The following is a 14,524-nucleotide window of genomic DNA, read 5'->3' as shown; positions in this document are numbered from 1 at the left end:
AAAATTGAGTACACCTTTCTGAACAAAGAGACTCACTTTAGTGAAATCTGTTTCTTGCTCAAGGTCTGAGAAGGTATGTGTCCACTTTCAAATTACCCCATGTTATCATCTAGATTTCTTAGTGTTTGGAAGGTTAACTAGATTCTTATGAATGCAATGTCCCAAGTAATAAAACCTAATCTAAGATATCATAAACTGTCCCTGTAGGTAGGTAGGTAGGTAGGTAGGTAGCAAGGAAGGAAGGAAGGAAAGAAGGAAGGGAGGGAGGGAGGGAGGGAGGGAGGGAGGGATTGAAGGAGGGAGAAGAAAAGAAAAAGAAAGGAAGGAGAGAGAAGAAAAGAAAAAAAAGGAAGGAGAAAGAAAAAGGAACGGAATATATTGGCTCACCAAACAGTATTCTACAATGTTGATGTGGTGGCTTCAGACATAGCTGGACCTAAAGGTTTATATATCATCCTTGAACCTGATCATTATCTTCCTTCCTTGCTCTTTTTGTTTATATACCACTTCCCTCTCAGAGTCTCTCTTCATAAGGCTGTGAAAAGGCCAGTGTCAGCTCCAAGAGCACATCATCTTTATAGTTTGTGAACCTGGAGAAAGAGTACTTTCCCCAAAGGCCTTGGTGAAAGTCCCAGGGAGGAATGCAATGGGCCTGGCTTGGATCATGTACCCATCTCTGAATCAACGGCTGTACCTGGAGTTGGTGAACTCTGATTAGCCAGCCCTGGGCCACATAAGCACCCCAGGGAGAGACACAGGGAAGACAGGGTCAGTCCTTCTCTAAATATGGACTGAGCAGGATTTATTACACAATGTGAGAAGGCCTCTTTGCCAAGCAGACCAAAAAAAACTCAAGCCCATACTGCAGTGTATAGTTTGCTTCATGTTGTGTAGTTCAGGGTCGTAGCCATTTCTTTCTGTTTAATTGATGAAATTTATTTCTCTGTTTTTCATTCTTTGCTGCTTTCATTGGATTTCTAGAGAATGCCTTTGTGCCTTTAACCAGAAGCCCTCTTTTCTTATTTTTGATTTCAACAATACTAAGAGCACTCGATAGTTTATTAGTAAGGCTTTCAAGCCTTAGTCAACATTCCACAACCTACAGTGAGGTCTAGAAGGAGATGGGGGTAAAAGAGCAGAGTTATTTTCATTTTATAGATTGGAAACCTGAGCCCCTGAAAGTGTTAAGAGACTTGCCAAATACAGCCAAATCAAGTGGCTGAGAGAGAACCAAATCTAAATCTAGAGATCCTGGCTCATCAAGAGGAGTCCTTGACTCTATAACAATTGGCTGCTCTTGAGCTTTCCTCCTAAAGATCATATTTCCAAACCATGACATTAACGCAGAAAGCTTTAAGAGATTTTTTTTTAAGCAGGTAAAAAGATTCATCTGCTTTGAAAGAGATTCCATCCATGGATGGATGGATGGATGGATGAACGGATGGACGGACGGATAGACAGACGGACGGATGGATGGATGGATGGATGGATGAATGGAAGGACGGACGGACGGACGGATGGACAGATGGATGGATGGATGGATGGATGAACGGACGGATGGATGGATGGATGGGTGGGTGGATGGGTGGATGGGTAGATAAGTGGATGGATGAGTGGATAGATGAGTGGGTGATGGGTGGGTGGGTGGATGGATGGATAGATAGATGGATGGGTAGATGGATGGATAGGTGGGTAGATAGGTAGATGAATAGATGGGTGAATGGGTAAATGAATGGATGGATGGGGGACAGGTGAATGGGTGCAAAGGTAGGTGAATGGGTGGATGGGTGAATGGATGGGTGAATAGGTGGATGGATGGGTGCATGGGTGGATGGATGGGTAGATATATGGATGGATGAATGGATGGGTGGATAGGTAGATGGATGGGTGAATGGGTGGATGGATAAGGAGACACATGGATGGGTGGATGGGTAGGTAGATGGATGGATGGATAAATGGGCGGATAGGTGGATGAATGGGTGAATGGGTAGATGGATGCGGAGATATATGGATGGTGGATGGGTAGATGGATGGATGGATAGACGGATGAATGGCTGGATGGATGAATGGATGGATGGATGGGTGGATAGGTGGATGGATGGGTGAATGGGTGGATAGATGGGTAGACATATGGATGAGTCGATGGAAGGATGGGTGGATGGGTGGATGAATGGATGGGTGGATGATGGATGGGTGGGTGGATATATGTGGGTCAAGATGGCCAGGAGCAGACCTATGTTATTTCTAGTTAAATAATTACAAGCTTGCTTTGCTTTTTATATACTGAGATTCATTCCACGGATCAAATATTGAGTTAAGAAAACTCCAAACAATGGTGCAGTAAAATAAAAATTGTTTAAGGACTGTAAAAACAGAAATCAAGTGGTAACAGGAAGCCCCTAGTGAAGACCATCTGAGAGCACTTCAAAGCCGTGGAACGCAACGGTGTGGTTGCAAGGCAGGAAAGATTGCTTTGGTCCCATGATCTCTTCCCAACATAGAGTCTGCATGAGAGTCTTATAAAGAGGGCTTGTGCAAGAACTCTGGGAAGGAATGCAACCTCTGCTCACAAGACTTGGGAGGGTCTTTGCAGATGGGAGCTTGCAAGGCAGGAAGGCCTTGAAGGGCAGAGATAACTAGAATGCCACAGGCTCTGCCTAGGTTCTCAGAATATGGAGTAACTCTGATTGCTCTGTGTCAGCAATGCTTGGGAGATAAAAGCCCCTTGATGCATTGTGTGTGGTCAGACTTGGTGGATCTGCTGTGCTTCTATGCAGATGCACCTTGATAACCATGGGTGGTAAAACTCAGTGTCCTAAGTTAGCATTTCTTAGAAGAACCACATATGCAATAGAATGCTGCAGACACACGCTCTCCCCCACCCCCCATCTTACCCTGCAATAGCTTTTAGTTTACCTTTCTCACCTCCCCTCACCACAGCCCCCAAGATCAATGAGATAATGCACCTAATAAAAGTGTGTGGAGCCCAGAGCTCAGGGCCAACGCTGTCCCTGGGAGCTTGCATTGGTCCCCTGGACCCACATTGTGAAACTATACTCTTATCTTTGTGTTTATTTCTTTTCTCACTCCCTATCACCACCGGGACTAAGGGCATCCACAAAAAGGGTTGGGGCTGGCACCCAACAGGTGTATGGATGGATGGGTGGGCAGATGGGTGAATGAGTATGTGGATGGATGGGTGAATGGATGGGTGAATGGGTGGATGGATGAGTGTGTGGGCGGATGTATGGGTAGATATATCAATGAGTAGACGGGTAGTTGGGTGGATGGGTGGGTGGATGGATGGAGCATACACACATTTTTGTCAGTGGCAGCTGCATTACTTTCAATCTATATAGCAATACAAAGCAAGTGATGGTGAAGCTTTGCTGAGGAGCAAGTCTGCTAGACCTTAAATGAATCCCTAAATGGACATATGGAGACCATCATAACTGGCACAAGGTTTGAGGACAACAGTTTCATAAGTGCTTGAGAGTGTGTTCTCTTTTGTAAAGTTAAATGGTCCCCTAAAACATTGTTCTCAATGATACTTTGCTTAGCAAATCCTTTCTCCATCATAACCAGCATAAAGTTGAACTCCAGTCCATCCCATCTCTGAATTATCCATATTTTAAATTAGGGTATACAATTACTGCAGTTTCATGTAAATAAAATCTCCTTCCTCTCCCAGCCAGATAAACACACACCACACAGGTGGCCCCTCTCACACTAGAGAAGCCTGCAAGGTCCCCACACTGGGAGTGTGCCCTCACTTCATTGTCCACTTTCTATGGTCTACTTACACAATCCTTCTCAACCATCCCTGCTCCTGCCAGCCCAGCTCACTGACAAGAATCTTAATTTTCCACTTTATGGTCTAAAGATGAAAAAATGCTAATTGAGGGTAGGGCTCTAGCATCAAAACTGGGAATACTCCACTGCATAGCAAAGATCATTTCTTGGAATTAGTCACTTAAATGTTTACAAGAAACAATTATCAAGTGTCCCAGACTCTTTCATAAATGTCATTAATGAAATAATTGCTAAGAGTTTCCATTTTCTGGTTTGTTTTAATCCCACTATATAAACTTTTTTTTGGCACTACTCCAACAAAATTCCACCCAATGATTAAAGGTGGTAAAGATTCATAAAGCAAAAATGTTACTGAAAGTTAGCCTTGCCAGGGTACATTGCAAACCCAGCGTAGACACAACCCTTATATGATGCAAAAGCCGTCCTAACAAAACACAAAGAAAACAATTAGTGCCGCTGCCAGTGCTTCATAATTTTGGACAGTCAGGAAGACGTGCTAATTGATTTGTCTTTTGCTGTTTGTGGGATAAAATATGTAACTGAAAATGCCCCTGCTGTCCCAGAATGAGGAAGACATAATGAACTCTGGCTTGCCAGATTATTCTGCCACATCTGAAGGTTTGCAAATAAACAAATTAAATAGCTCTTGTCTGGTTTTTCTAGTCAACTTTCATTACTGTAAGGATGGATGCAGCAAGATAAATGTCTCCTTTTTACTTCAGTGCTGAAAGAAATACAAGTTTTCCTGCTGCCTTTTATGTTTAAACTCTGAGATCCACAGCCTATTCTTATTCACCAACTGGAAACGATTTGTCTGCAATGGCCAGTTTGATGTTTTCTGCTCAACTCCCAAAGTCCCAACTTGAAATCATTCTCTTCCACTTAAGGAGACATCTCATTTTTCCTTTAATTTAAAAAAATGTTCTGAATGCAAAACGACATTACAAGGACTACTAGGTTGCTTAATATAAATTCTCTGTGTGTGACACTGTTCAGACTGCGTCCGCAGACAGGGTCAGTGCAGCTAAACTAACGAGCTGCCAAGCAGCCACTTGGGGAAAAAGTTTTAAGGATGCTACATGTGTCCAAGCCAACGTCAGACCCAAATCTAACGTTAAGTGTAAGAAGTACTTGGTCTTAAAATGGCCCATGGAATTTAATCTTGTTAAGCAAATCTGAACTGGGCAGTTATCCATGATGACCCAATGGAAAGTCCTAGAAAAAATAACTTAAACTGAGTGACCCTGTCCAGTTCAAGATGTTCTGCCTCTCTTAGCATCACAACTGGCTGGGACCGGAAAACAGAGCCTATTCTCTCCACTCTTTCCCCCATTCTAGCCATCAATCATTCAGGGTTTCTTCAGTAAAACACTGGGATAAGAATTCACAGTCCATACAGCAAGCATTTCTCCATAAATCCTAAATATGGTAGGAAGACTGATTCTCAAGGAAGCCCTAACTAGGAACATGGTATGAAATAAAGTAATTCCCAATCATTCATTTATGAAGGGCTAATGGAGGGATATCGCAGATAACTGAAATCTATAGGACTCTTCTGTTTTAATCATTAGTTTGCAAAATAAACATTTAATCCAAGCTCTACTAAAGAATAAAATAAGTGTCCACTCTTGTGGAGTTAAAGACAGTGAACTAACCCAAAGGAAAATAATAGGAGATTCCAGGCCATGCAAGAATCCCAAATAATACACCAATGGAATGATCAGTCATCACTCAGCTAAATCTTATTCTACAGTCCTACAGAAGTAGCAATTTGACAGTCATGAATGAGTTTTCCTGGATATTACACAAGGAATGATGTAAAATCAACTCCATTCAGCCATGAGAAGTAGTCTCTCCTATGCATGTATCCTTAACTTAAAATTTGTTTATATAAAAGAGAAAAAGCAAACCAATCATCTATATAAGACAGAGAAGAAACTGGTAAATGATATTGTCATCCTGACCAGAAAATTAAATAAAAAGAATACTGACCCTCCACTCTTGAGATGAGATGGTAAGGATGTTGTTCCTTTGAACATTTCTTGCTTCTTTATTTCATTGCAGCCTCCATCATAAGTTAGCTGAAGTGGGTGACTCTTTAAGTGGCAAATAGTATTTGATTTTGTTAAATAAATCCCATTTATTTTCACCATAGAGTCTGCTATCATAACTGTTTCTTTGGATTCCACTGTCTTCTTTGCTGCAATATAACCAAGAAAATGTTTTGTTAAAGTATTTTAGGAATCACTATCTTTCAATGTTATTTTTCAATCCAAGAATTATTACGATTTCAAAGTTATCCATTGCTTATATAAGTCTGGAATTTTATGGCCAAAGCCTTCCTGAGCATACACAAGACCAGTATCTTAAGCCTGGCACCATCAGTTTTGCAGGTAAAAATGTACAGAATCTTATCTCTACCAGCTTAGAGTCTACTTGAAGGCAGATGCTCAACTTCAGGCTTATAAACTACCTACTCCACTTAAGTATTTCCCGGTCCCATAACAGCAGCTTTTCTTCCTGAATTTGATCACGTTAGTAATTTTTCATTAAAAAAAATATTTACTGAGTGGCTCCCCCATGTCAAACACTGTGTTAGGCACTTGGTGTACATCAATACAGATTCCTGATCTCACAGAGCTTACATCCTAACAAACAGACAATAAGCAATCACCATAATAAATAAGGTATATGACATATTACAAAATAGTAAGTGATGTGGAAAAAAGCAAAGTATAGAAGTGGGGAAGGGTCAAGGGGATTGGGAATATGGTGGGTACAGTAGGGCGGGGCGGCAAATCCTTTATGGGGTAAGGCATCCAGCCACCAGGTGACCAGGGTGAGTGTTTTGAGCAGAGAGACCAGTTGGTGTGGTGGCCCTAAGGTAGGCTGAAGTGGGGGACTCTTTAGCACCACTGTGCATGGGGTGCTCAAGGAATGGCAGGAATGCAGCATGTGAGGGGGTGAAGAGGAGGAGAGGTGATTAGAGGGGTAAGGGGTGGATTGTATAGGCCTAGCCTAGTAGACCACTACTCTGCAACGGAAAGGAGAGGGCACTGGAACACACCTCTAGAGAGGTATAAGATAGAGTTGCAAGAAGACATCCTGTCTTTTTGTTTAGGACTGCAGATTCTTAGACATGTAATAATATATGACTTTCCTTATCAGCAAATTGATATTAGGAATATTTATTGTCTATGCTGCTACTAAACTGTAGTCTGTGATAAAACGTTTTGTTAAAGGGGAAGAGAGTAAATCTCCCACAGCACACTGTGAGGTGGTGGGGATGAGCTTCATACAGAAAAATACTTATTGTTTTGCAAGATTTTTCAAAATGACTCGAGGTTTCCTTTCCTTTTCTGTACTTATCTAAGAAACCAAGAAACCAATAAAAACTAGTCATAACAAAACCACCTATTCTTCTCCTCTGACCAAACTCCCTGCTTTCAAAACACTAAATTTTGAAACTGAAAGGAACCTTAGAAATTCTAGGCTTCTTTTTTTAAGATGAGAAAACTGAGAACCCAAAGGTAAAGTGACTTGTCTAAGGTCACAGGGAGAGCCAGGACCATAGGGTGGGAAGAGCACGGGCTTTGGCTCAGACTTGGGTTTGAGGGCAGGTCCCCCAAGCACCTGCTCTGTGATGTGGACATCACTCAATTTATGCCACCTTCAGTGGTCCCCACCTCTTGGGGATGTGGTGAGATTTAAAATGATGTGGCCTAGGAAAGTGACTTATATGGCGCTAGCACACTCAAAACCTAGAAGTTACTGTCATTATGATTAATGGAACCCAAGAATCCTAACTTCTGGGCCAAGGCGCCCTCCACATCACCACATCACCTTAAATGACTTCACTAGTGAATTACAAAGCACATATTCTGTTTCGGATTACAAAGTATTTTTAGCCTATTGTTTAACTTTTAGCATTCATTTCTCTCATTCATTCACTCCCTGAATACTTATTAAGCACCCACCACCATGTGCCAGGTGCTATTCACTACACGGGTGAAGTCATAGTGAACAAGTCCTGGCCATCACGGAGCGTCTAGAAGGGAAACCCAACCATACCTATAGGTGGAGGAGCTACACCTGTCTATCTTCAAATCTACTGAAGTAAGCTTGTCAGTTATTACTACAAGTGTCCCGGGGCGCTCACTCTCGTTCCTGATGGATGCCCCCATGAAACTGAGCATGTATAACTATGGTCTGCATCTTCCTGGCAGATAGTTGCAGCGCATTGTGTGACTTTTGTAATGGATCATGGGTAAATTTCAAAAGGAGACAGCTCCCAGGTGGACGAGTTCAGATTCACAAATATTTATTTGATACCTGTTATATACCACACCCTGTTATCAGGTCTCGGGCAACAAATAGAGAAAAAGGCTTTTCTTACCGACGTTGCTCTATCTAGCAGGGGGGAAAAAAGGGACAGATGTGCAAAGAGATAAACGCAGCCCAGTGTGGTCCCAGCTGGGTAAGGAGCGGGCAGAGAGAGTAGAGAAACCTTGAGGGGTTGGGAGTTGGTCAAAGAAAGCTTCACAGAGGAGGCAGGGGCTAAGATGCATTTTGAATGGTTAATAGGAGGTAAACAGCTTGAAGAAAAGGGAACAGAAGTCTGCAGTGAAAGTCAACTTCAAGTGTGCATGGCCTGTGTAGTCAGGCAGGCCCCACTTTTAGAAGGGCCCACACTTGGTTTAAGGCTCTGCTATGGCCATCTTGAAACTCAATAATTTTTGAATAAAGAGCTCCACATTTTCATTCAGCAATGGGCCCAGCTATACAGCAGGTCTTGCCTGAGGCTTGAAACAGCAGGGTGGGTATGGGGAACCACAAGGGATTCCACCCTGCTGGTGCACCCACTGTGAGGGGGCAGACCCAGGACAGGCATGAGCAGGGCCTGGAATGTTAGGCCGGGGCTGGATGACAACAGAGCTGTGTACTTGGAGGGGCTGGACTTCATCCCCCACCGCCCCTACCAGAGCTCAGCAAACTACAGCCCCACCTCGTTTTCATACAGCCTGCAAACTAAGAATGCTTTTTTTATTTTTAAATGATTGGAAAAAAATCAAAAGAAGAACAATATTTTGTAACGAGAAAATTACATGAAATTCAAGTTTCAAATACAGAAAAGCCTTTTTTGTCTATTTGTTGTCTGAGAGCTGATAACGGGGTGTGGTATATAACAGATATCAAATAAATATTTGCGAACCTGTACTGGTCCTGCATAGTAAGGCTGCTGGGAGCTGTCTCCTTTTGAAATTTACCCATGACCCATTACAAAATTCACAAAATGCGCTGCAACTATCTGCCAGGAAGATACAGACCATAGTTACACAAGCTTAGTTTCATGGGGGACATTCATCAGGAATGAGAATGGCCATAAATTGGTGGATGGCTGCTTCCATGCTACAATGGCAAAACTGAAGAGGCTGTGCAGAGGCCATACGGATCAGGTATAAAATATTTACTATCTGTCCCTTTACAGAAAAAGTTTGCCAACTTCTACAGCAGGCTTGTGTTTCCCAATTGTGTTCCCGAAAGACAGACCCCACAGTCCAGCAGGTTTGCGAAATGCTGGGTTGAATTAAAATTGAACAGATTTCTTTACCAACACTTTAATACACTCATGTGTACAGAGACTCGCCAAGAAGATGACAGGTAGGCAGTGTTTCCCTGACCTATTTGAGCACTGAACCCTTTTCCCAAAGAAAAGCTATTAACGTTTTGCCAAAAGTGTTCCCTGGAGTCCCCTGGAACTCAGTTTGGCAAACACTTCTGTAGGCACAGCAGGGCCTCTGAAGAGTTTTCAGCAAGAGGATGGTGCAATCTGATCTTTATTTGCTTCCAGACCTCTTGTGCTTTATGATCATTTTTCATGGTCCCCTGGGATAAAGGGCTAAGGCTGCTGCTCACAGCCATGTTGTGTTGGGAGCTCAGCATCCCCAGGCTCCACTGGCTGTTCCTCGGGCTGAAGGCCTTGCATCCACCCACCTGCAGACCATTACAGTACCCCAGTGAGCAGAGGGTGGTTTAAGAGCAGCAAAACAAGATGAGGCAAGAGGGATGGAGGTGGCGTGGCAGTGGTAAGGGAAAATGCAGACTCAAGAGCGAGTCAGGAAGCACATGCAGGGCTTGGTGACGGAGAGTTTGACAGGGACGGCTGAGAAGGTGGTGACTGCTCTCAGACCTCTTGTCTGGCTTGAATGACTGGGGAGGAATTCACAGCAGTGCCACCTCCAGCCAAAAACCTTATGTGAACACAAAGCAGTTATACTGCTGGCCCTGTGGAGATGACTACACAAATCTCTTCCTCTTTCATTCTCTTAAAAAGCAGGAATTCCAAACCGGCCACCACACCCTGGCCCTGCCTGTGGGGTAGTGCCAGCCACAAATGACTTCACACCAAGTGAAGGGATGCCTTCCCTCTCTACATCCTCAGTCACCCCGCAAAGGCTACCTCTTCTAAACAACAGAGAGGCTCTGCAATGGAACCCAGGGAGCTCTCAGACAAATGACAGTGATTCCAAGGCTGGAGAGCTCAAACATCTTTCATAATTTTCTAATGGGATGACAGGTACTTTTAAAATGACAATGAGTTTTTGCTGCCACTATTTCCTGAATGCTGACCCAGACCTCAGGGATGGCCTGAATGGTGAAGAGCGGTGACTGCAAACAGGGTGGATAAAAGAACCACGATGAATACATGCTTCAGTGCTCCTTGGAGGTGTGGAGCTGTCCTCAATGCTGGGAAATGACAGCTGCAGAGGGCCCCTCCCAGAGCACACAGACAACAGTCAGGTAGCCCGGGGGGAAGGAGCTAAGCCATTGGGGAAGCACTGAGGAGGAAGATAATGAGCAAAGCACTCATCTCTATGGTCACTTTCACATCAACGTGTACCTCGGCAAGCAGCAGGGTTTTCTAGTGTGCACTCCTAAGAGTTACACGCATAAAACATACACAGTATTCAACCTCACAAGCAAGAACACAGAATTAAAAACAGGGGATGAGTCCTTGCACCAACCCTGCAATCCTGTTCATAAGAAGTGCCCTTTGCCTCCAGGTCCCAGCCCCTCTCATCTTGGCAAGCCCTTTGATCCTGCAATGACCAGCCCTTTCTGATTGACCAGAGTTGACATAGGACTCTAGTGGTGAAGCTTTTGAAAAGCTCCTCAGGTGATTCTAATGTGCAGCTACATTGAGAACTGCTGTTGATGAAAAAGCATACATCATGTTGTCTCTCCCTTTTGTAAACCCTACCTTGGCTTTTCACTACAAGTAGAACACAGCTGGGTGTTTTCTCCATGTTCTGAGGCCCTGGGCAGTTCTGTGGCCTTAGCTCCCTCCAACTTCCCTTGATCAACCCCTTTCCAGCCACCAGGCCTCCGGGTCCTCCACCACCAGCACTTGCTCCCGTGCCGTCTTTGCACTTGCTTTTCCTTCCATGTGGACAGTTGGACCATGGATTTTTACATGGCTGCCTCCTTCTCATGAGTCACCTTCCGACTCAGCTAACAGCTCCTCAAAGGTACCTTTCAGAGCCACCTGAGCTAAAGCAAATTACCCCATCATAGTCACTTTGAAATCCATTATCTTGTTTATCTTCTTCAGAGCATTCATAAGCACTCAAATTATCTTACTTGTTCTCCTGTTATTGTCTATCTCCTCTACTAGACCGTAAGTTCTCTGAGGGCAGGACTCTGTTGGTCTAGAATGGTGCCAGGCGCTTGGTAGGCTCCCAATAAATATCAGACTGACTGGCAGTGAAAGAAAGGAAACAAACTGGGACATCAAGGTAATGCAACTTGCCTAATGATATATGACATACTTGGTCATGGCATCACAGCGTGAGGCACACACCCTGCACATCATCATTGTCTTCTCTTTCTCTCTTTCTCTTTTTCTGTTTCCTTCTTTCCTTTTCTTTTCCTTCCTTCTTTTTTCTTTTGTTCTTCTTTCCTCTTTCCTTTTCTTTTCTTCCTTTCCTTTCTTTCTTCTTTCCTTTTTTCCCTTTCCTCCCTGCCTCCCTCCCTTCTTTCCTTCCTTCTCTTCCTTCTCGTTCTTCTTTCCCTCTTCATCCATATCAGAGACCAGACACACAAGTGAATGGCATGGGATGGGGCCATGGTGAACTGCAGATCATATCCCAGAGTGTGGGTACCACTCAGCTCTGATCATGCCCCACTGTGGCCACATGGAATGGGGACCCAGTGTTGCCAGATTTTCTGATTTTTCACAATAATTCATATATCTGGATTCTTCCATGAGATTCTTCTACTTTTTAAATGTTGGAAATGAATCAAAAGAAAATACTTGTCCATCAGGTGGGGTATTATGATGCTCAGGTGGGGGCTGTGATCTTTGGGATGTAACTTCCAGGCTCTCCCCACCTCTCTGTGACTATAAGCCTATCTCTCTTCATCAGATCTTGTTGATGGAGGGAGAACCAGTTCTGTAGCTCCTGGTAAAGTGGATTCCCAACTTTTTTTGACCACACACAGTTAGAAATCAATTTGTAACATGACCCTGAATACACATTGAAGACCAAGGTAAAGTCTCCTGAAGCAAAACTTACCCCTACTGTGTGTTACATATTCTGACATTTTCCATTATATTCTATTCTACTTCTTTTTTAAAAAAACACTGGTGTGATCCACTAAATTGACTGTCATCCCACTTCTGGGTCCTTTCCCACAGTTTGAGAAACCCTGAATGTGGTCTGGATGGGGAGTGATTCCAACTGTTGGTGGAACTCCTAGGGCTATAATCTTTAGCCTCTCCTTCCCAGGTTTAGGTGCCTGGCAGTAATCCTCCAGCAGTAGGAAAAGTCCCATTCAAATTTTACTCACATACTCACATGGGATCAGAAAGGTATTCTCAAAAACCTAATCTTAATATACACTATAAGAACCTTATAATTTTCATTAATTTCTAATAAAATTAACAACTTTTTGAACTCTAACTTAAAAACCATTTATTTGATATATGTGAACCATCCACTAGAGAATACTTATCCTAATTTTTTTTTTTTTTTTTTTTTTTTTTTTTTTTTTTTTTTTTTTTTTTTTTTTTTTTTTTTTTTTTGAGGCAGAGTCTTGCTCATTGCCCAGGCTAGAGTGCAGTGGCATGATCTCAGCTCACTGCAACCTCTACCTCCTGGATTAAGCAATTCTCCTGCCTCAGCCTCCCGAGTAGCTCGGATTACAGGCACACGCCACCACACCTGGCTAATTTTTGTATTTTCAGTGGAGACGGGGTTTCATCATGTTGGTCAGGCTGGTCTCAAACTCCTGACCTCCAGTGATCTGCCTGTTTCAGTCTCCCAAAGTGTTGGGATTACAGGCGTGAGCCACCACGCCCAGCTAATTACCCCAATATTCTTTTCCTACCAACTGTGATATTTAGATATTCTTTATAAGCACCTGGAAAAATATATGAACAGTATTTCTTTACCAGCTTTTCCCCAATATGAACTAAGTCTTAGTTAATGTAAAAAACACCCAGGGTTAGGAAAAATCATATAAAAATAGCTTTTGTGTGCAAATTCAAGAAGCATGCCTGTCCCCAGAGATGATAGGATGTTACACGGCCTTACAGTCAGAGGGAGGAAGGGATCTGTCCGGCAGAAGGGCCCCCTGGGAGGCAGCCCTGAATAAGCGAGCCCTGGCACTGCTTATTCTTCTAATCTTCGCAGCATCCACTGGGGGCTTAGGAAAGGAAAAGCAGGAATCCTCCTCTGTGGTGGGAGATGCTGGAACTTTCGGTTTCTGGAAAGAGATTTTTTAAATAATTGGAATGACCATCTGTGTCTCAAAGAACACTTACCTCAGAGCCAGCCCCAACCCTTCCAGAAGAGCACAAGGGCTATCTGCCTGGCCTCATCTTGGCTTCCTGATTCTACCATCCCACTGGCCCATCTTGCATAATGTGACATATGCACATATAAAGCACTTTTTAATTGGCTTTTTTCAATCATACTGTATTAACTACTCTGCTGTACTGTACTTGAGTAAAACAGCTTACCCATGCTAGCAAACAGATATTATCTATTTAATAATAAAATTACAAATAGCATATTCAACATGCTTTACAACATTCTGAGTTCAGTTCAGAAAACACTTACTGGGTACCTATATGTACCAATAATTACGTGGAATGTAAGTGCTACATTTACATATTTTGGATGCCACAAATGTATTTTTTAATGATATCAAAAAATTTAAAGAGTTTAGGTGAAAAAGCCATAAAACAGAAAAACAAGAAGTTGTCTTGGACTTATAAAAGTGTTTTATATTTTAAATCTCAGGAATTTTATGCTGATACTCCCTATTTCTTCCCCTTCTTAAGTGTTGATGCTGATACTCTCAGTAAAGGAACATTACTAACAAAATTCTAGTTCCTTAAAGATTTTTAAAAAAACACCTGCACCGGAGACGATCCAAGATGGCCGTTTAGTAACAGCTCAGGATTGCAGCTCCCAGTGAAAGCACAGAGGGTGAGTGGACGCCGCGTTTTTATTGCCCACAGACTAGGAAATTCCCGGGCGGAGGTGCTCCACGGTCGCCAGCGCGGCTGTGCCGGCCAGCGCCGCTGCTTTGCCCCGCGCGGCTGCTTTGTCGGCGCCCCGAAGCCGCGGTTCTCCGTACAAAATACACCAGTCCGGGGGCCCTTTGGGCTGGCGATTGGAGCCACAGGAAGTCGCCCATACGC

General features: G+C 43.3%; 1 protein-coding gene across 6 annotated transcripts in view; it reads right to left on the bottom strand.

Moving 5' to 3' along the window:
* ARMC2 (armadillo repeat containing 2) overlaps positions 1 to 14,524 on the bottom strand; it is a 140,609-nt gene that overhangs the window by 103,152 nt on the left and 22,933 nt on the right. For 5 of the 6 annotated variants that reach the window (XM_017497382.2, XM_017497384.2, XM_017497383.2 and 2 more), the window contains 2 exons: positions 13,410 to 13,581; positions 5,806 to 6,013 (listed from right to left, as the gene is read on the bottom strand). In XM_017497382.2, the coding sequence (XP_017352871.1) occupies positions 5,806 to 6,013; positions 13,410 to 13,581 (380 nt within the window). The remainder of the gene's footprint in view (positions 1 to 5,805; positions 6,014 to 13,409; positions 13,582 to 14,524) is intronic. The other variant, XM_037727429.1, reaches the window with a different exon arrangement.

Source organism: Cebus imitator, unplaced genomic scaffold (genome assembly GCF_001604975.1).
Source record: "Cebus imitator isolate Cc_AM_T3 unplaced genomic scaffold, Cebus_imitator-1.0 Scaffold231, whole genome shotgun sequence".
NCBI classification, from domain to species: Eukaryota; Metazoa; Chordata; class Mammalia; order Primates; family Cebidae; genus Cebus; species Cebus imitator.
The sequence above is the reverse complement of the archived record's forward strand: the minus strand, read 5'-3'. Positions and strand labels throughout refer to the sequence as shown.